The 21,267-nt window shown below is 35.9% G+C and overlaps 1 protein-coding gene and 1 pseudogene across 4 annotated transcripts in view; both read right to left on the bottom strand.

Annotated features, from left to right (window-relative positions):
* Positions 1-1,102: 1,102 nt before the first annotated feature.
* Positions 1,103-21,267, bottom strand: part of Cept1 (choline/ethanolamine phosphotransferase 1) — a 46,829-nt gene continuing 26,664 nt past the window's right edge. For 2 of the 4 annotated variants that reach the window (XM_048351762.1, XM_048351764.1), the window contains 5 exons: positions 13,043-13,127; positions 4,288-4,419; positions 3,355-3,513; positions 2,506-2,631; positions 1,103-1,981 (listed from right to left, as the gene is read on the bottom strand). In XM_048351762.1, the coding sequence (XP_048207719.1) occupies positions 1,862-1,981; positions 2,506-2,631; positions 3,355-3,513; positions 4,288-4,419; positions 13,043-13,127 (622 nt within the window). In that variant the 3' untranslated portion in view covers positions 1,103-1,861. Of the gene's footprint in view, positions 1,982-2,505; positions 2,632-3,354; positions 3,514-4,287; positions 4,420-13,042; positions 13,128-20,911; positions 20,997-21,267 lie in introns of all 4 variants that reach the window. The other 2 variants (XM_048351761.1, XM_048351763.1) reach the window with 1 other exon arrangement.
* Positions 8,402-9,197, bottom strand: LOC125355412 (annotated as a pseudogene).

Below are 21,267 nucleotides of genomic sequence, written 5' to 3' on the forward strand. Positions count from 1 at the left end.
GGCAACACATGAAAAAAAATGAGCTGTAAGTGAAGGATACAGATAGGATTTTGGACTCCATTCTGAAAAACATCAGTACACATGACATTGGTACTTAGCCTCTTCAGACTACAATTTACCCACATTCCTTAATTTCCAGGTAATCAGCCCTGCTTTGTTTATTGAAATAATCAAAAAGAACAATAGATGTAGCAATGCTAACAAAAAAAATTGACTTTCCTTCTTTGCCCTTGCTTTTAAAACTTGATTTACTCCAGTACTTTCTACTGTATTTCTCTATCTCAGACGCTCAAGAATTGCTAGCAGGCAAAGCCAGTGAGAGACTGAATTCCTTTCTTGCTATGGTCTAGCAAAGAAATTTAAATGCTTATCTCTCATTGCTAATCTAGATATGAAATGAATCATGGAAATTATTGAAAGGGCAAGAGAGCCAGACACCAGTGGCTCACGCGTGTAATCCTAGCTACTCAGGAAGCTGAGATCTGAGGATCACAATTCAAAGCTGTAAAGTCTGTGAAACTTATCTTCAATTAACTACACACACACACACACACATACACATGCACACACACATGCTGGAATTGGAGCTGTGGTTCAAGAAGTAGAACGTTAGACTTGAATACAAAAGCTCAGGGACAGTGCCTAGGCCCAGTCCCAGGACTGACTAAAACAAAAAGTACAAGAGAGCACAAGTCTGGCTGTTAGGCAGGGAGTTGACAACAGGGGTTTATTCCTGATAACAGAACAAGGTACAAATAGAAGTCAATAATAAGGTACCTTATTTTAGCCCTAAACTTTTCTGCTATCTCTTCTCTTTGTTCAAGCAAGGAACATCTGTAGACAATGGAAACAGATCTAGTTAAAGGAGGACACTGGGTTCCTATTTTAAACTATCAAGTTCCAAAAAGCAAGAGTCCCAGGAAAGGAGAATGCAAAGTGGCCCTCTGGAGAGGCCCAGCAATTCATTGAAGTGGAGGAAAGGTGTGACTGTCAAATGACTGACAACATCAGGTAGTAACTTCAGAAGAAAAGGAACTTAGTTTTCCTTTTTAAAGTTAAACAATTTCTACCAGATAGGTCACAGGACATATGACAACACAGATGACCAAATTTCCTTCTTTATTAAAGAGCAAAAATCTTGCTTAAATATTTTTTAAATGACATTAAAACTTAGTATATTGTTCCAATGAATAAAATTGAGAGAAAAAAGCTGGCTTTTAGATCATATATTTATTTAAAAAAATAAAATGAATCGACAAAAGTTACCACATTTTGCATGCTGACAGGATTTCCCAAGCCCACAAGAGATACCATTTCTTGAGCAATAAAAAAAATTACACCCTCAATATTGTAAACCTTCCAATCCACGTTCAAGATTTGTATCACTCATTTCACCTCACAAACTAGTAGAATGTATCTTTCATAGCTGAGCTCCTTAAGAAAGCTTGAGACATGAAAACAAAGATGTTACTAAATGATGATTTGTTAAAATTAAAAAATATGCAAATATCTTCTGACCTGCAAATATTCTACAGTAGAAACTTCCACCACTGGGGATCTGCTCTTTATGGTAATATTATTCTGAATCCAGGAGAATCACAAACACATGGCATTTCTTTTTTCCTGCATGCTTTCTTGGGGCAAACTCTGTTTGATAACATGTACAATTTATAGGATGGGATTGAAATTCCCATTCTCACACAGGACAGTTAAGGGAGTGTTACCAACAACAAAGAATAAGAGTTATATGACACTGATTATTATAAATTAGATTTGTTCTTATCCACCCCAATTCTTCTTAATATATTTAGATTCTTTGCTGCAGAAAGCATGAGTTTCTTATTCAACACCAGCTACATCATTAATGATGATTAGAATGAGCTGCAGAGACCTTAATTCTGAAGACATGTATGTGCAGGTGAGATGCGATCTGATTGCAAACACTGACACAGTAGCGGATCAAATCAAAGAAAGAGAAAACCTAGAGAGAAAAAGAGATGGTGAGATTCTCAGCATCTGCTCAGGTACTCTTTAAGCTTCCAGAAAGGACAGAGGGGGTGGTGTCTGACTTTCTCCCAGAGTCACCTTCAGTTTTATACAAATAAAGAATTCAAATACCCCATGATCTATGAACAACTCATAGTACTGTCTATCACAACTGCTCAGCTCTGCCATGATAGCAAGAAATCAGTCACAGACAATACATAAATGGATGGTCATAGGTAGATAAACAAGCTGTGGGTCCATGTAGTTTGAATTTGTTTTACATAATCTTGAAATTTGGAACTTATGGCCCTCATTTAGGTAGTATTAGTAAGAACAATGAAAAAAAAAAGGGCTAAAGTACCAAAATACACCAAGTTATAAAGAGCATTCCCAACACCCTTATGTATGGATTTGACATTCCCAGACACTACAATTCTATGATCTTTCTAGGACTGGCCCATTAAAACCAGAAGACAAGCAGCTTCCAAATGCTGAAATAAGACATAGTACAATACCTACCAGAGCAATCCAAAGTACAATATATTCATCAATGAAGCTGTTAAAATACTGGTCCAGAAACAAAAGTGCTGGACCTATGAAGGCTGTGTCATGCAAATGCATTTCACTTTTTGTCATGTGTGCAACCTATAAACAGAACAAAATCTATGAGGCAAGCATTTTCATGTCAGAACTACTGTAAGTAACAGTATATTAGCACTGTACCCAAATATCAAAGTTTCAAGAATTATTTAGGAATGGTTGAATTTCCAAAACTAAAAATATCACAAAGTTGTGCCATAGAAAAAAGGTATCTATTACTATCAACTAAGCTAATAAATTTATTTATTTACTACAAGGAGACAATGTGAACATTCGGGCTAAGACTGATGAGTATTAATCAGTGGACAGAATGAAGATAGTTTACACAAGTTGAAACAACTTCAGGCAACCTTAATTGTAAATTCACAAGAATAAAAATAGCTTATATGTTGACACCAAGAAAGTTTTGTGTATGTGCTTATGCTGGGCCTTGAACTCAGGGCTTGGGTACTTCCTTGAGCTTTTGTGCTAATGGCTAGTGCCCACTTGAGGCACATCGCCATTTCCAGCTTTTTGGTGGTGAAGTGGAGATAAGAGTCTCATGGGCTTTCTAGGAGACTTTTTTCCAGCCTAGTCTGGCTTTGAACTGCAATACTCAGATCTCAGTCTATTATATAGTTAGGATTACAGGCATGACACACTAGCACCTGGCTGTTGCTAAGAGATTTTTATTGCAAACTTTAAGATTGCTGGGAAAGTCACAAAATGAAAACACGGCCCATAAACTAAAGTAAGAATATTAAAACAAGTAAAAATTGGGGTGCTTACCACAAGCTTATTAGTAATTTTAGCTGATACAAAACCAAATGTCAGTATATAAAGACAGGGATGCTTTTCAAAAAGCTGAACTGCTGATTTCTTGTAGATCATTACAGCTAATGTAATCACTGATCCAATATGAAGAAAAGGAGAAAGGACACTTGTCCCCTGTACAGAGTAAAGAGTTAACATACTTGTCAGAAACACCACATGGTTCGATCATAAAACATTCCAACCCAGTTTTGGTTTCTTTTGAGATATCACATAGCCTAGGCTGGCCTTAAACTTTTCTGGGGGTATGGTGGTGGTGCTGGGGTTTGAACTCAGGGCCTCATGCTTTCTAGATAAACACTCAAACCCATCTAAGGCATACTGTCATTCTTGTTTTATTTTTCAGGTTGGGTCTCCTGCTTTTTGCCCAATGCTGGCCTCAGATAACCCTCCTACTCAACACTTCTGGTATAGCTGAGTTTACAGGCATGGGCCACCACACCCAGCTACATCCCCATATTTCCGGAACATATTTCCTCACAGTGTCTGCCAACTAACAATTTCTTTTTAAAATTTTCTTTTATTTTTTTTCAACTAACAATTCTATAAACTGAACCTCAGAATAGCTAATGGAAAGCAGTAGCATAAATTGGCTAGGCAGAAACTGAGAATTTCATTTGGTAGGTTATCCTTATCTTTTACACACTAGGTGATTACTTTGCAAAATACATACATATACATGTATGTATATACATGTATGTATATGTTTGTGTGCATGCACAAAAGTGTCTATGTAAACACATGATAAAGTACGTATGAGTGAACACATATGCTGAGTAATTTTAGACTTAAAAAGCTAATTGGAAATTCTAAATTAATAAATATTTTTACACCTTTCCAATGAAATTAAGTCACGGCTGGAAAATACTGAAAATCTTAATTTATACTCACAGCTATCGTTGATCCATTTTTGCCAACACCACCTGTGAAGATTACACGGAAGTAATTTGTACAGGAAAATATGGTTCCTGCCACAGTACACAGTGCAGGAAAAAGTTTCATTTGAATATTCAGCACTGGAATCTTTAATGGGCAGAGAGAAAGAACAATTAAAATATGTATAAATCAAACAGCAGTAAAGTCAATATTTGATTCATATTTCCAAATATTCTCCATCTCCCCCAATTTAGTTAATATTTAAAGTAGCGGAAGTTTTTTTCTCTTTATTATGAGCAATATAAGTCTCAAGGGATGAGGCTGTATTAATCACCCTTCTAATATCAACTTTAAAAGAAGCTAACTTAATTAATTTGTGTTATAAGTTAACAAAGGTTCTGCTAAGTGCCCCAGAGATCTGGCAACAGTGAAACAGGCTGCTTTCTGGCAGTTTTATAAAAGTATTTGCCTTGTTTTTATCATTGTGTATTTTTTAAAAAATCTTATCTCAGGAGCTGGGAACATGGCCTAGTGGTACTTGTCTTGCATACATGAAAGCCCTGGGTTCAATTCCTCAGCACCGCATATATAGAAAAGGCCAGAAGTAGCGCTGTGGCTCAAGTGGTAGAGTGCTAGCCTTGAGCAAAAAGAAGCCAGGGACAGTGCTCAGTCCCTGAGTCCAAGACCCAGGACTGCCCCCCACCCCAAAAGTCTTTAAATATGTTTGGTAAAAGAAAATATGAAGCATGAAAGTATAGAAACATTTGCAATTTTTTTTTTTTTTGCCTTTTTCTGTGTATGTGATACTGAGGAATCGAGCCCAGGGCTTCATGCATGCTAGGCAAGCACTCTACCACTAAGTCACATTCCCAGCCCCTGCAACTAGATTATTTTAAATCAGTAATCCAAGGTGTTGCAGCACAAACCTATAAATGTCAGCACTTGGTAGGCTGAGGCTAGAGGATCACAAGTTCTAAGCCAGCCTGGGCTACGTAACAGACTGTGTCTCCAAAAGAAAAAGAAAATTTGTAAAGTAGAGAATGCAAGAGAAACATTCTATTCAGAAGAGTTCCCAACACCAAGTTGTTAAGGACACAGGCAAGTAGTAAGTGCAAGTACAACAGAGGTGGTATTCATGTTCAGGAGAGAGAAAAAGAAAATTCCTCAAACTGCCCCAAACAATTACAAGCATTACAACTATATAACCTCAATTTTAATATATTACATTTATTTTTCAGAAAAATATGGGTCTATAAATTAAAATGTGGACTAAGTGTGTGTGTGTGTGTGTGTGTGTGTGTATACTGAATGAATTGATATTCATTAAGACGTAATGAATTTTGAAAATCATTTAAGATTCTCATCTGCACCTTTCCTTTGGTTTATTTGGTTTTAAAATCTGTCCAGCATGCATTGAAAAGAAACCTACATCAAGAGAAATGACCTAGTCTAGTAAAAGAAACCCATTATTATAGGAACAAGATTGCAAAGGTCCACAGCAGTTTGACATGCAATGAATTCTTTTATTTCAGTCCTGGGGTTTGGACTCGGGGCCTGCGCACTGTCCCTGGCTTCCTTTTGCTCAAGGCGAGCACTCAACCTACCTCTTGAGCCATAGCCCTACTTCCAGCTTTTTCTTTTTATGTGGTGCTGAGGAATCCAACTCAGGGCTTCATGAATGCTAGGTAAGCACTCTACAGCTAAGTCACATTCCCAGCCCTACATGCAATGAATTCTTATGACAAAAACACTTTAAGTAAGGCTGCCTATACTGTTCAAATCCATTTTTTTTTTTTTAGTACATAAGTAATCTCAATAGTTGATGTGGTGGTACCAGCACTCTGGAAGTAGAAACAGGAGGATCACAAGTTTGAGACCAGGCTGGGCTACTGTGTAAATTAAGTTCCAGACCAGCCTGGGTTATGTAAGTAACACTTTTGTCTCACAGAAAGCAGAAAAAAGCCAAAGATACTAAATGAGTCAAAACAACAACGACAAACCAAACCCAGTACAACTGGCAGAAATAAATCTTAATGTTTGGATACACCATTTCTTTAGTACTCTCAAGAACTCATTTTGTTTATACAACACCATGACCTCTTGCAAAATTGCAAGCTCTAAAAAGCAAACAAAAAAACCCCAGGAAACTAACTGTTCAAGTTACAAGTTGTACTGTAGTAATGTTTAATTACCAAAAAATGAAACAAGTTAACCTAAAACTAAATCTAGGATTTTTTTTTTCTACTGACACACCAGCCTTGCACTTTCTGGCTTGAGGCATGCTTCCACCTTGGTTTTTGCTGGTTATTTTGGAGATGGGGTCTTGTGAACATTTTGCTTGGTTTTGGCTTTGAACCATGATCTCTATCATTCATAATCCAATCTCTACAGTTCAAATTCAAAACATGTTTTCAACAGAGAAAAAAATGATCACCATAGTTGCTTTGATCTCCAAAAATATATGTATGTTTTTCCTGCTCTCCAGAAAACTAGAGATATTACAATCCTAAATTTGATGTATCTAGTTGCAACTCAATATTCTGGAGACTTTACTATCTCCTGGTCTCTTTGCCACCTTTTTCTCTCCATAGAGAAAGAAGTCCTTTCTCTCCATAGAGAAAAAGGACTTCTTTGGTAATGAGGAAATGCTACACCTGCTCATAAGAAAAGCCTAACACATGCCATTTCAGAGGCACCTCTAAGAGTACTAAACAATGTCCACTCTTAAGGTGTTTGTGTCACAACTGAATGGAGCCAACATTATAACTACATTTACATTACAGTTAGGCTTTAGGATCATGGAAATTGTTACTTTTAATGAAGAAAGAATAAGCACAAACATTAGAAAAACCAAGCAAATTAGCACACAGCTTGGGTCACAAAGCAAGCAAGGGCAAAGCATACTTTTTTAGGGTTTTCATGATTTCTGTTACATATGTTATCTATATACACCCAAATATAACCTTGAGTTTAAGATTCTGTTTGAGATGATTTTTATATTCTCTCTGGAGTCTTGGTTACTGTTGGTGCTCAATATATATTTGCTGAATAAGGATTAAGAGTTTTCCCTTTTTCTTGCTGTATATGCAGACTTTCTGTTTGGGAGAGTAGGAAGAAACATCGTACACCCAACATTATCAGTGAAAAAGGTGGCTAGCTATAAGCAAATATGAGGCAAGGTAAAGAGAAAGCTGGAGCCAGAGGAAATTGAAGTCTTAGCAGGCAGTCCATTAAAGACCAGCAGCGAACGAGCCATTTACAAAAAATATTCAAAGTGTTCCTGTTTTTAATCTGTACTCAAGATCAAGAAGAGCAGGAACATTCTAGCTTTCCCCATTTTCTTTTTTTCTTTCATCATCTTATTGGACTTTATCAAAGACGGCCAAAGTGCAATTACTCTATAGAAATAGAGAGCTGTTTAAGAAGCATCTTTACCTTAAGGCTGTGTAGAGTTGCTGCCTGCACTCTTTAAAACCTGGGTAGGCTAAGAACTCTTGTAGGTTATGGAGTCTTTTCAACAGTGGAAAACCCACTGGATTTGTGACATGAATGTAATAATCAAATAATAGCAATTTAACATAATTTCTTTTTTTTTTTTTTTTTTTTTTTTTTGGCCAGTCCTGGGCCTTGGACTCAGGGCCTGAGCACTGTCCCTGGTTTCTTTTTGCTCAAGGCTAGCACTCTGCCACTTGAGCCACAGCGCCACTTCTGGCCATTTTCTGTATATGTGGTGCTGGGGAATTGAACCCAGGGCCTCATGTATATGAGGCAGGCACTCTTGCCACTAGGCCATATCCCCAGCCCCTAACATAATTTCTTAAAAAGAAGATTAGAGGTGAAAAAAATCTTAAATTTGTAGTACCTCTATAAGATTACATGGACAAATACTGGTTCAGTAATTTAGGCTAATGAAAGTATTGTACATCAACATGTAAATCAACAAGTTTCCTAAGAATAAAAAGTATCATTTTAATTTTCTTCCAAAAAATGTGGCAATGCCTCTCTGTAAGTTACTTTAATGTAGGCGAAGCCTGTGGAAACACAGTTAATATCAACGTAATTACAATGTCCACCAAGTTTTAAGGAAAAATCATCATGTCTGAATCATTTAAGTGCAACAGTACTTTTCTGTTGTTGGTCATGGGGTTTTAACTCAGGGCCTGGGTGGAGTCCTGAGCTTTTTTGCTAGCACTCTACAACTTTGAGCCATAGTGTCACTTCCTGTAATGGTACTTTTTTTAATGCCTATTAGTTAAAACACTGGGATATAATTGAGTGGTAGAGCAGTTGTCTAATATGCTTGAGAAACTGGGTTTGATTCTCAGCTCTGCAAAAAGAAAACTCATTTATTCAAGAATGTGATTATCAACTAAGTTTTTTTAATTTAAATTTTATTGTAAAGATCATGCACAGAGGGGATACTGTTACATAAGGTGCAGAGTATATATATATATATATATATATTTTAATTTGACCTTATGATTATTACTGTCTTCATAACAAAAAGTTGGAGCTTAGAACTGGATGACTTGCCCCTTTCTCCTTTTATCTCCACCTAGTTCAAAATATTTGCATCTCTTAATAGCAAGCATTCTCTTAGATCTGCAGTTGAGCTCAACACATTCAAGCCTCAGCATAATCTTCTTTGTAGTCTTAGCTTTTTTTCCAGAAAATTGGCTTAGTCTGACCTCCATAGTCACTCTGCTTCCTGTCATAACAACACTTTCCCTGGGCATACAGAGAATCCTTGCCCTTCTTGTACTATGCTACTTTGTGAGGTTGGTGCTTGCCACACTTCTTACAGAAAGTACGACGGGGTTTAGGAATGTTAACCATGATGACAGGAAGCCTGCAACAGTGCCAAAAGCGGTACTGAGTATGTTTCTTTTAAATAGTGTTACCTCCTCCCTCATTTTCTCCCACTTTCCCCCCCAACTTCCTCCTCTAAACTAAGTTTTGTTTTGTTTTTTGCCAGTCCTGGGGCTTGAACTCAGGACCTGACTGTCCCTGGCTTCTTTTTACTCAAGGCTAGCACTATCACTTGAGCCACAGCACCACTTCTGCCTTTTTCTATATATGTGGTACTGAGGAATCAAATCCAGGACTTCATTTATATGAGGCAAGCACTCTACCACTAGGCCACATTCCCAGCCCCTCAACTAAATTTTATATCTTAATTATATATTAAAGTCTTCAGCCCTAGCAAATCATCCTGAAACTTCAACTGCTGTAGCACATGAGCAATTGCTTTAACTGAATTCTTTTTTTTTTTTTTTGCCAGTCCTGGAACTTGAACTCAGGGCTTGAGCAATGTCTCTGAGCTTCTTTTGCTCAAGGCTAGCACTCTACCACTTGAGCCACAGCACCATTTCCCGCTTTTCCTCTGTATGTGGTACTGAGAAATTGAACCCGGGGCTTCATGCATGCTAGGCAAGTACTCTACCACTAAGCCACATTCCCAGCCTGCTTTAACTGAATTCTAAAAGATGCCTGGTGTTTATATTTAATCATCATCTACTACACTTAAAAGAATCAAAAATCAATTCTCCAAAGGGAGAATATATTATTTTCCTTAAAGAGTAAGGAGATTGAAAACAGTTCGAAGACATTTCAAAAGGAAATATTCTTTTGGAGTACTCACAACAAACACAAACAATGTGTTCTTTATAATGTGAAAATGATGCATTAATTCTGCGCATGAATATAAACTCTGCATAAAAAAAATCAAATATACAACCCCCCCCCAAAAAAAAACCCAGCAACAACATTAACTACATTCTACTATAGTAGAAATCTATTTCTTTTTTTGCTGGGGGAGGGAGGAATGAATAACAAAGAATAAGTAATCAAAATACAATAGATATAAATTACTTACCTTTGAAAAATGGCTAATCTTCTGGAATCAACCTTATGAAGACATTTGTTTTTACCATAAATTTGATTTCTAAAAATTAGTGGAGGCTTTTTATTTAATGAAACTCTGGAAAGCAATGCCTATTTACAGCCTCAGTCTTAAAAGAGCTGAAAAATTTACATCTGAACTATCATAGGCTTTTTCCATTTTCATACACAAACATATGAGACACTACTTGTACTGTTCCTGCACAAAATGCAATTGAAAGCAGTGTACTCAGTAATAATTCATAGGTAGAGGAAAAAGGAAAAATGAACACAAGTCAAAGGATTCCTAATGCTAAAATCAGAAATGCTCCAAAATCCAATTTGGTGTTCAGAAGTTTTATATTTTGGATTATTTCAGGTACTGAACTTTTAAATCAGGGATGTTCAACTGTTAAAAGTCCATGCAAAATACTCAAATCCAAAATGAGTCAAATTCCAAAATAGTTCTGGTTCTAGGAAATCAATTTAGTGATAGTGAACCTTAGGAGAACTTGTACTGAGAGATGCCGAAAGCATACATATTATTTTACTAGGTCTCCATCTTTAGAGAAGTAAGGATCTGTTGTTTAGTTTAATGATGCTAATAGTAGAAACCAATTTGCTAATAATAGGACAGGAGCTGGGAAATTGTTTTCCTGCTGCAATTCCCTCACTAACTCTGAACGTGGATTGCGTGGTATATAGGAACTCCATTTCAGTTTTAAATCTGAGTTCCCCTTGTAATTTGCCAGAGTCTACATGGTAAGACTATATGGTAATACAGAGTCTACATAGTAAGACTCTTTCAAACGCAACAAAATAAAACATTCCAACAATTACAACTACCCCAATCAGAAACCAACTCTCCCAAATATAAAAATGGGTGATTATATTATTTTATCAAGTGTACATGTGTATAGGTTCTATATACAAACCTAGTGGGGAGGATAAAAAGTATATGTGATGCAATTCACTCCAGGTAACCTCCAAGAAATAAGGGATAAGTTCATAATGTGTGGGTGTATATACACGTATATATATTTTTTAATTTAAAAGGTTTCATGACTTTCTATATTTAAGGTTAACTATGTACATAAATCAACTACTGACTTGTTTTCAAAAGAACAAACCAAAAATCTCATCTTCTGATACCAGTATGCTGAGCTTTGATGAGCAATTTACATACTGAGCTTTTATAAGCAATTTACATGATCAAGACATTCAAATGAATATTTTGGGGGAAAGTTCAGTATAAAACAACAAAGTCTATGAAAATTATAACATAGTTAAGTGGAGCTTGAGGTACAATTTAGGCTTTATGACCTAATTTTAAGAAAACAATCTATTCTTTCTTTCCTATTAATTATAAAAACCTAATGAATCTAGTACTAGGCAAAGGGGATTAAATCTGTATTTCTACACATTAGTCTCAAAAGCCATCAATCTCTAGTGACATTTAAGGCATATTATAAGTAATAATATGTGCATCAATGGTTTCAAAAATTTCTTGGTTTGCTGTAAATTATGTTTATTCCCTCATCTCTTCTTTTTTCACAAGCTCATCCTTGCAACAAAAGGCAAATGACTGAGTGGTAGTGCTTATGGAAGTTTACCACTTTTCTGAAACACATTATTTACCTTTAAAAAGTAACATAAGTAAAAGAAACAACTTTAGTAAATTTCCCTCATGCTTTAATCTGATTTTTAGAAATTACATTCATTGAAGCTCAGTAAATATTTTTAGTAAGATTGCATCAAATAAGGGGTGGAAATGGTGACTAGTAGTTAACTGATGACCAGGAAGAATACACTACTTTGACTAAATCTCAAAGAACATATTCAAACTGAGGCTAGGTGTGATGATGCATACCCGTAATTCCAGCACTGGGAAGGCTAAGGCAAGAAGATTGTGTTTTTGAGTAGACTTGGTTTTCATGGAAGGCCTATTAATTGGCTAGGCATTTTTCTAACAGTTACAAATATTACCTCATGGTTCTTATCACCATCCTTACTTTGTAGAGAAGAAAACTGAGCCAGTAGAATTATGTTCACATAGTAGGCAGTGGAGACTGGAACAAACAAAGGCAGTCTAGTTTTAAATCATGTGTTCTATTTTTTTATTTGGCTGGTAGTGAGGCTTGAACTCTAGGCCCATGTACTGTCCCTGAACTCTTCTTGTGAAAGGCTAGCACTTTACCACTTGAGCCACAGCACTTCTGGCTTTTTCTGTTACTTAACTAGACTTTTCTGCCTGGGCTGGCCTCGAACTGGGATCCTCAGATCTCAGCTTCCTGAGTGGCCAGGATTATAGGCGTGACCAACTGACACTTGGCATCTATTCTTAGCCCAATATTACATTCCATTTCTCAGGTTCCTGGAAAAGAATCTGTGTTTGTAAAATTTGCAAAGTCTTAGGTTGGCCTATATTGGCTTCTTAAATAATCCCATGACACCGACTTCATTCAATAAACATTGAATCTTTTATCTCTGTACCACAATTAATTTACAATCTTGAATTTGTTATCCAGCTCTGAGCATATGAGAACTAGCAGACTCATATTTCAGGGAGAGAATAAAAAAATCTAAATATTGTCACTGGTTAACTTGTTACGTTACCTGCTGTTTCCTCACATGTAAAAGGGATGACAATAATGATTCAGATTCTCAGTGGCCTTCAAAAATAACAGCCCTGGAACAGATCTAATGTATATATAACTCCAAACAGTAAAATTCTCCATATTCTAAAGAGAAGTTTGTGTCTTATTGTCTTGTAACTTTTTGCTTTCAGGAAAAAAATTTACATATTAACCTTTAAATGGAATATCCTATATTAGAAAATATAAGCAAAAACAACATGCATTATATGGATACACAATGTGAACAAAGTTACCATAGATTGCCAAAAAGGAGGTCCTCCAATCACTGCCAGCAAATGCATGATTATTATGAAGATTTGCACTTCAGTCACATCAATTCTGATTAGGTACAAAAAGCCAAAAAAGCAGAATTACTCAAAACAATTTCACAGTAATTATTTGCAAGCAAAGCAGCATTCCTCTATCATGCACATAGAAAACAATTTCAAATTCCAAGCCAAGGGGAAAAGGAGGTTTCAAAAACTTGTATGAATAAAATAAAACCCAGACCTTTTGAATTTAATTTGATAAATTTCACAGAGCAATAAAAATCCCTCCTTTCCAAAGGAAATTTCTGCCTTATTCAAAGTAGGCTCTACCTACAGTTTAACCTTTCCCACCAAAAAGAAGAAGAAAAAACATGTGTGTGTGCATGTGTGTGTGTGTTAAAATTTGGGTATATAATATGAAATTTTAAAATGACTACTTTCTAGTATAAAATAAGAAAAAAAGTGAGCTTTAACTACAGTAACATGAATCACAGATCCTGTGAAGCTTACTACCTGCCATGTTATGGATATGAAAAATATTTAATTCAGTTCTTAATCAAATTTTTGTTCTTATTAGATTCACTACCCTCAGATTTTTCAAAAGATAGTGAAGCAGCCAGGAATTATCTTTGGGATTGCTGAACATGATCTGACAGTCAAGAGACAAACATGGTACAAAAACAAGGCAGCAGAAATTAGAAGCCTGAAAGTCTGGAAGAACAAAAAGAATATGGGCAAAAAGGATTGAGGAACAAAAGTATATGCTGGTGTTCCCTTCCTTCTGTATAGCCATCAGATCATCATTCTCAAACTACTGGAGACACACTTGCTTGTATTACAGAACAGACTTATTTATAATAGCAATTTTAAAAAATCCTCCAATAAAGGAGTGGTTAATAAAGTATGATGGTATTTCCATGTAACAGAATATTCTGAAGCTTTTAAAAACTGAGTGGGGAAGAGGAGCTCCCTAACTGATGATATAGAAAAGTACAAGATTATTTGTCAAGTGAAAGAAAAGTTGTAGAATATGTACAAGCTACTTCTTGTGTTAAAAAAAAAGACAAATAGTACTCTTTTCTTTTTGTACCAGCATTAGCATAACACATTTCTGGAAGGTTCCATTGTGAACTATGCAAACTGACTACCTAACTGGGAAGATGGGAACTGGGCAGCTAAGAGATAAAAATAAAGAGACTTTTGACGCTACTAATTGTAATTATTAATAATTTGCTATACATAAGTATATATGTACATGTATATGTACACATATACACACACATATATATGTCAAAGTGAATTATTTGTTAACAGTAACCAGTCAAAGACAAGTAAATATCAACAATAGCAAAATGGTTCAGTTTCCACAGAAAAGAGCCTCTATTTCTAAAATGGGTAGTTAAGGCAGATAATCTACTGTGTGAGCTTTAGATTTGTAAGATCTCATGCTCATGATAAAACCAGTCTCTTGTAGCTGAAAAAATTGATCTGTGTTTGCTTAAGAATATATTTTTTTTTTTTTTGGCCAGTCCTGGGCCTTGGACTCAGGGCCTGAGCACTGTCCCTGGCTTCTTTTTGCTCAAGGCTAGCACTCTGCCACTTGAGCCACAGCGCCACTTCTGGCCGTTTTCTGTATATGTGGTGCTGGGGAATCGAACCCAGGGCCTCATGTATACGAGGCAGGCTCTCTTGCCACTAGGCCATATCCCCAGCCCCTTAAGAATATTTTTAAGATAGATGCTTACTTAGCTATAAACGAATTGTGATGTAGTTATCTTGATATACACATTTATTGAAAAAAATGGACTGAATTAGGCTAAAAAGAACCTGTAGAGCTGACCTGGTGAGTGGAGTCGCCAATAAGGGGAATTACAATCAGTAGCAGACTCAGGAGACTAAGCAGGTAGGTGTCAAAGATGATCGACTCTGTCGTGGGTGGAGGAGGGTAGACATCTTACAACATTTGGCTGGCATATGAAGTAGCCTTTTGGAAGGGGAAGGGCCAGAAGTATAGAATTACAAAATTAAAAAATGGAGGGAACCTCATGCAATTATCTTTGTACTGTGGATGAATATCAGACAGGAAAAAAAAAGAGGAAACATGAAAGATATAAAGTCTCAAATTGGGATTCTTAGGGAAAATTTTATGGAATAACCTTTTTGAAACTTCCTGAACAACTCAGATATAGTCACTGCATTTAGACCAAGATTGCTTTAATGTTAGGAAAGAGGGTCAGGAAAAACTTACCAGTTGTTAGGTAGTTAGTGACATTTTTTCCTAATTGCTTGTCTGATTTAAAGTAACATTCTGAACTCCAGGATGAGCCCCTTCGGCTCTGAATCATGAAAATTGCCTATCATTGCTCCTGAAAGTGTGGCTCTAATCTTTACTGAGAATAAAGAGTACAGTATGAAATTATTCCCAGATGTGGGAATGAAAGCAAGCAAAGAGACAGGTGGCAGAAATGGTTAACAATAAATAAAACAGCTACTGTTGCTTTAGAAGACACCCATTTACATGACAGTTCATTTTGCCACTTTTCTACTAAGAAGTCTCTCAGTACAGGTTCTAACACTCACTAGGAAGAGGCTCATTTCAATACTTTTGGCCATGCAAGAAAGATATTGTTGCTTAGCGGGTAGGGTCTTACATATAGCAAGAAGTTGGCATGTCTATAACTATTTTAAAAATGATTATTATTTAAAAAGTAAAGTGATAATATCCCACGGGTTAGGAGTAGTCTTCAAAAACAGAAACTGATCACCACTAAACAAAACCAAAAGAAAAAGGAAGAAGGGAGGAATGGAAGGGTGGATGAAGGGATGCTGAGAGGCATGAGAGCAGGAAGGGAGGGAAGAAGTATGGGGGAAAGAGGTGGGAGGGGAAGAGAGAAAAAACACAGAGAGAACCAGAGAGAGAGAGACAGACAGACAGACAGGCAGGCAGGCAGGCAGGCAGACACACAGACAACACACAAAGAGAACCTACTCAGACAAATAGACACAAAAAGAGAGAGAGCAAGCCCATCAAGATATAAAGGATACATGGTATAAATGCACACAGACAACACACACAGAGAACCTACTCAGACAAATAGACACAAAAAGAGAGAGAGCAAGCCCATCAAGATATAAAGGATACATGGTATAAATGCACCAAGACACTAGCATGGCTAAAAATATAGAAAAACAAATATTTTATAGGCAGCATTAGATTTCCATGGACTGAAGTTTCAGAGGGAGAAAACATAATTGTCTGTGTCCATGAAAGGAATCTGAACAACTTGACTGGTATTGCTTTAAAATAATTTCCTATTTCCACTTTAATATAAGTTGTCAAAGGTCAAAAATAGTATTCCTCCAATTGCTATAGATAACTCATTATGAAAACTTGTCAACACATTTAAATTATTTCAAGCCAGAAACAAACACTGTTTAGATCACTGTCACACAAGACAGATGGGCAAAAAAGCAAACCAATGTGGGGCCTAAAACTCCATGGTAGGCCAAGGTCAAAATGACCTTTAATAACCATACTAAACCCAAAGAACCACTGTAATGGAAGGTCGGCTGATTATGATGCAAAAAGAACAGGAAGGCGGAGGGAGGATGAGTTAGTAGAATCACAGTTCAAGATCAGCCTGATCTACATATCAAGACATCACATCAAAGAAAAAAAATGTAATGAGAATAAAATGTCCTTCAATGAATATAAACAAATATGAGTAGTTTTAACTCTTAAACAAGGGTACAGCAGAGGCCTTGGTAAGCACAGATATACAGCTTAGAAAACTGACCAGATCAGTTTTGCTAAATGTAGTATAAAATAGCGTTTAAAATTGATAAGGGGGTATAATGACTTCCAACTATGTAAGGTAGCTGTCTTAAGAAAATATTTTGACTTTTTCCCCCTGCAGTGCTGGGCATGAACATAGGGTCTGGTCCCATGCACAGAAGATAAACAAACACTCTAGCACTGAGCAACATCACTTTACAAGTTCGTTTTATTGCAGTGTTCAGAAATATCTAATAAATGCACATTTGCATTCAAATTCAATATTCAGTGAGGCTCTTGAAGGGATTTAATATTCTGTGAGAGTTGATAAGCATGATAATCATTTTTTCCAGGAATTTTTAATGCCTTTCTCCTCTAAAATGAAAAGGTAATCTATTTTTCTTCTACATGTGACATAAGCATTTTAAAGATAAACTTTCAGTTAATTCATATTTCTATTAAATCACAAACAGTAAACATAATTGTTCTGTATAATTCTAATTGGCTACTAGTTTGTTAACATATACTATATATAGATTCACAATGTCTAAGAAAGCCTGGTTCATATAATCTAATTTGTGAACTTATGTTCAAAAGAAACATTTCATTTTAAAGTTATCAATTTGAAGGCATCAGGAATAACATTCAAGGACTGATATTAGCTATAGATTTATGTATAAATGGCTCTAAATTTCCAGGGCACTTAGCCAGAATAGGCCTTCATTATGCACTTTAACAGAACTGCTATGGGTGGAGTGAAGTATTAGTGGATTGTAATGTTTATAGTTGTTTTGAGGGAGGCAAAAGAACTTACTCTGCTTCTGTTTACCTTTCTATTTCTGGTACTTTCCAAAGTCCTGTAGCTTTAAGCTACCATATTCCAATATTCATTTTACCCTTGGTGACGGACAAACTAGGCATGACAAATTTTGATTAATGTTAAGTGATATTAACCATAAAGCTAAACAATAACTTTTTAATGTAGATGTATAAAGAGGCAAATCTAAGTGTCTATTTTTGAAAGAGATTAATTACTCAAAACAGTATTATCCACTACACGAATGCCTATATGGATCCTCAGAATTTCTAGAAAGAGAAAGCCCACTGAATAACAGCAAATGGAAAAAATACAGTCAAAAGTTAGGACAGCAAAAAAAGTCCTCTAATGTAAGAAAAATATAGAGTTTATGCCTCACAATTCTATAGGACAGCCTGTCTTTATCACCTTGGGAAACAGAAGAACTGAAATGTAAACCACCTCATCTCACTTGGTAGTAATGAAGTTAAAGGAATCAATAATGACTTACTCTTTCTATCAATAAATTCTAGAAAAAGATCTGAGAACTACTGGGCTTTCCTAACATAAGTCTTAAAATCAATATCCTAATAATGTTAATGAGGACTTACTAAATGCCACATAGTAGTCATTCCATTCCTTTTTAAAAACCCTTCACATCTTACTAACTACTCTACAAGGTAGGAAATGTAACTAACACTTTATACATGAGGAAACTTACAAAGATTAAGTGACTTCTCCAAAGTTACAGAGAAAATGAGAGCTTGAACCTTGATAAACTTGGGAGTTCTGTCCCAATGCAGGGCTATCACTCTTAATTTTTAGTCTACTAATCACTGAGGCAAACATTTGTCCTCCGTTTTTACTTCCTACTGCTACAATATCTATACATTTTCAAGATGATGCTTCTGTATTCTAACACAATTTTACCAAATTTTAGTAATTTTTTTTTGGGGGGGGCAGTCCTGGGCTTTGGACTCAGGGTCTGAGCACTGTCCCTGGCTTCTTTTTGCTTAAGGCTAGCACTCTGCCACTTGAGCCACAGTGCCACTTCTGGCTGTTTTCTCTATTTGTGGTGCTGGGGAATCAAACCCAGGGCTTCATGTACACAAGGCAAGCACTCTTGCTACTAGGCCATATTCCCAGCCCCAAATGTTAGTAATTTTAAAAACAACCTAGAACAACTCTCTCTCTCTCTTTGGTGTCAGTACTGGGGCTTGAACTTAGGGTTGGGGCACTGTCCTTGAGCTTTTATGTTCAAGGCTAGTCCTCTACCACATGAGCTCCACTTCTGGCTCTTTGCTGGTTACCTGGAGGTAAGAGTCTAACAGGCTTTCCTGCTGGGGGCTGGATCTGAATTGTGATCCTCAGATCTCAGCTTCCTGAGTAGCTAAGATTACAGGTATGAGCCATCAGTGCTTGGCAAAAGCACTTTTTAACAGCTTGTTTCCTTTCCATTTATATATATATATATATATATATATATATATATATATTTTTTTTTTTGCCAGTCCTGGGGCTTGAACTCAGGACCTGAGCACCATCCCGGGCTTCTTTTTGCTCTAGGCTAGCACTCTACCAGTTGAGCCAGAGCACCACTTCTGGCTTTTTCTGTTTATGTGGTGCTGAGGAATTGAACCCAGGGCTTCATGCATGCTAGACAAGCACTCTGCTGCTAAGCCATATTCCCAACCCTTGTTTTCTTTTAAAAGCTTTTTGTTCCTTAAAAAAAAAAGGGGGGGGGGGGAGGAATACATATGATATCACTGAACCAATGATCAAATGTGTTAAATGAAAAATATTAGGAGCAAGAAAAAAATCTCTCCAAGTTAGCATCTGGAGAAAACAAGTGCTCTTCCATTGAGCTACAGCCCCAGAAAAAGTGTAGGATATTTCATTTTTAAAAACAAATAAGGTGAAAGTAAATATTCTATTGCTTTCATTAAGAACCGGAAAGATGTGTGGTCAGTATAATCAACAATGACAAACATGCTACCAAAGAATGTAAACCTAAGACAATGAGCTCAAAGGATACAGGACTTTGGAGAAAGTCCCAGAAACAGAAAGGTAAACAGAAGCAGAATAAATCTCACAAACAATATATATTCAACTAAAAATGGATTTTTTTTTGTTCCTAGAACATGTATGTCTATATATCTACAATATTTCTTAAGTGTTCTATACATGCCAAAGCTATTTCAAAAATAGATATAAAAAGTGTCTTCAAACTCATCATTACCAAGACTGAACAACTGAATTTATAATGCTGCAATATTCCTTTCAGAATGCTAACAAGGGGACTTGCTATTTCTATTATATTACTGAAACAATAATAATATGTTTGTAATTCATTATTTTGAGGGAGGCAAAAGGACTTAATGTTGGAAACCTAAGGCAGCTTTGTAATGTCAGAATGATCTGTCACATTTTCCTAATATTCCTTGAACTGCAAAAAGAATGAATTTAAATCCTGCTTTTCTCTAATAAACTTTCATGTTACAGTTGAAGGGTTGAGAATAACCTTACTGGGAAAACATTTTCTAACAAATATGTTTGAACTTCTAAGGTAAGTCATAAGGTCAAATTTACAATTCTAATATGAGAAGAAAATGATATACAACATGTAATACTTCGTTAGTAAAATATGCATTTATCAAAGAAAAAGAAAAGTACTCAAAGGATGAGGAATGTGACTTGGAAAGTTAAGAACATTCAATTTAAAAACACAACTACACAAGAGAAACATTGAGGAGAACAAGTAGAAATGAGAACAGCTCCTGCATAAACATTTCCTAATATCAGCATCATGTTAATCCAAGCAGAATGCTGATGCTTAGAAGGTGTGCTAATAATGTTAGGAAAACAGCAAATATTTCCCATATTAGTATACAAAGACTTTTCTCAACTTACTTACCTAAGTAAAAACTTTTTACTGATTTAAAAATAAAGACAGTTAAAAAATATATAAAAAGAATGGTGGAAAGGTATTTGTTTAAAAAATTCTATATGGAGTGAAAATATTAGATATAATATGTAAATGTAAGAAGGAATTGGCATTAGATCAAATCATCAGAAATAATTTTTAAAAAATTTGTTAAAAGGGTGGATTTTTATTGCCCTATAATATATTACAACCATTTATTTTCTAGTAACCTGCTCATCAGTAAAATACCACCAGAAAGGTTTTTGATTTCTGAAATTAACTCTTGTGCATGACAAAGGTGCTGTCTTCATTGAGTTCACACCATTGTTCATTAGACAGCATGAATATTCTAGCAGTTACCGTGAAGTTCCAGAACCAAGGCCCCAGGGTTCCTGTGAGAAGCTGGCATATTATAATTATGATCTGGGACTCTGTAACATCGAATCTATGCATAAGGAAACAAACATTTCAAAATAACTTCACTCAGAGCTTTTGCTAATACAGCCCTAAAACAAGTAGCAAAAACAGATTTAAAAGGCAGCATTCTCCTTCTAGACACCTAGATTAAAAAAATACAATTTGTATACTATTATCCTATCCTTAACTCATATGCACATAGTTCTAATTTAAGTCAAATTAGTAGAAACATTAAAAAAAAAACCACAACTAGCACACTGAAAAAATAATTTGTAAGTAGGCAGCTGGGAACAGTGGTA

This window comes from Perognathus longimembris, chromosome 7 (genome assembly GCF_023159225.1).
Source record: "Perognathus longimembris pacificus isolate PPM17 chromosome 7, ASM2315922v1, whole genome shotgun sequence".
Lineage (NCBI taxonomy): Eukaryota > Metazoa > Chordata > Mammalia > Rodentia > Heteromyidae > Perognathus > Perognathus longimembris.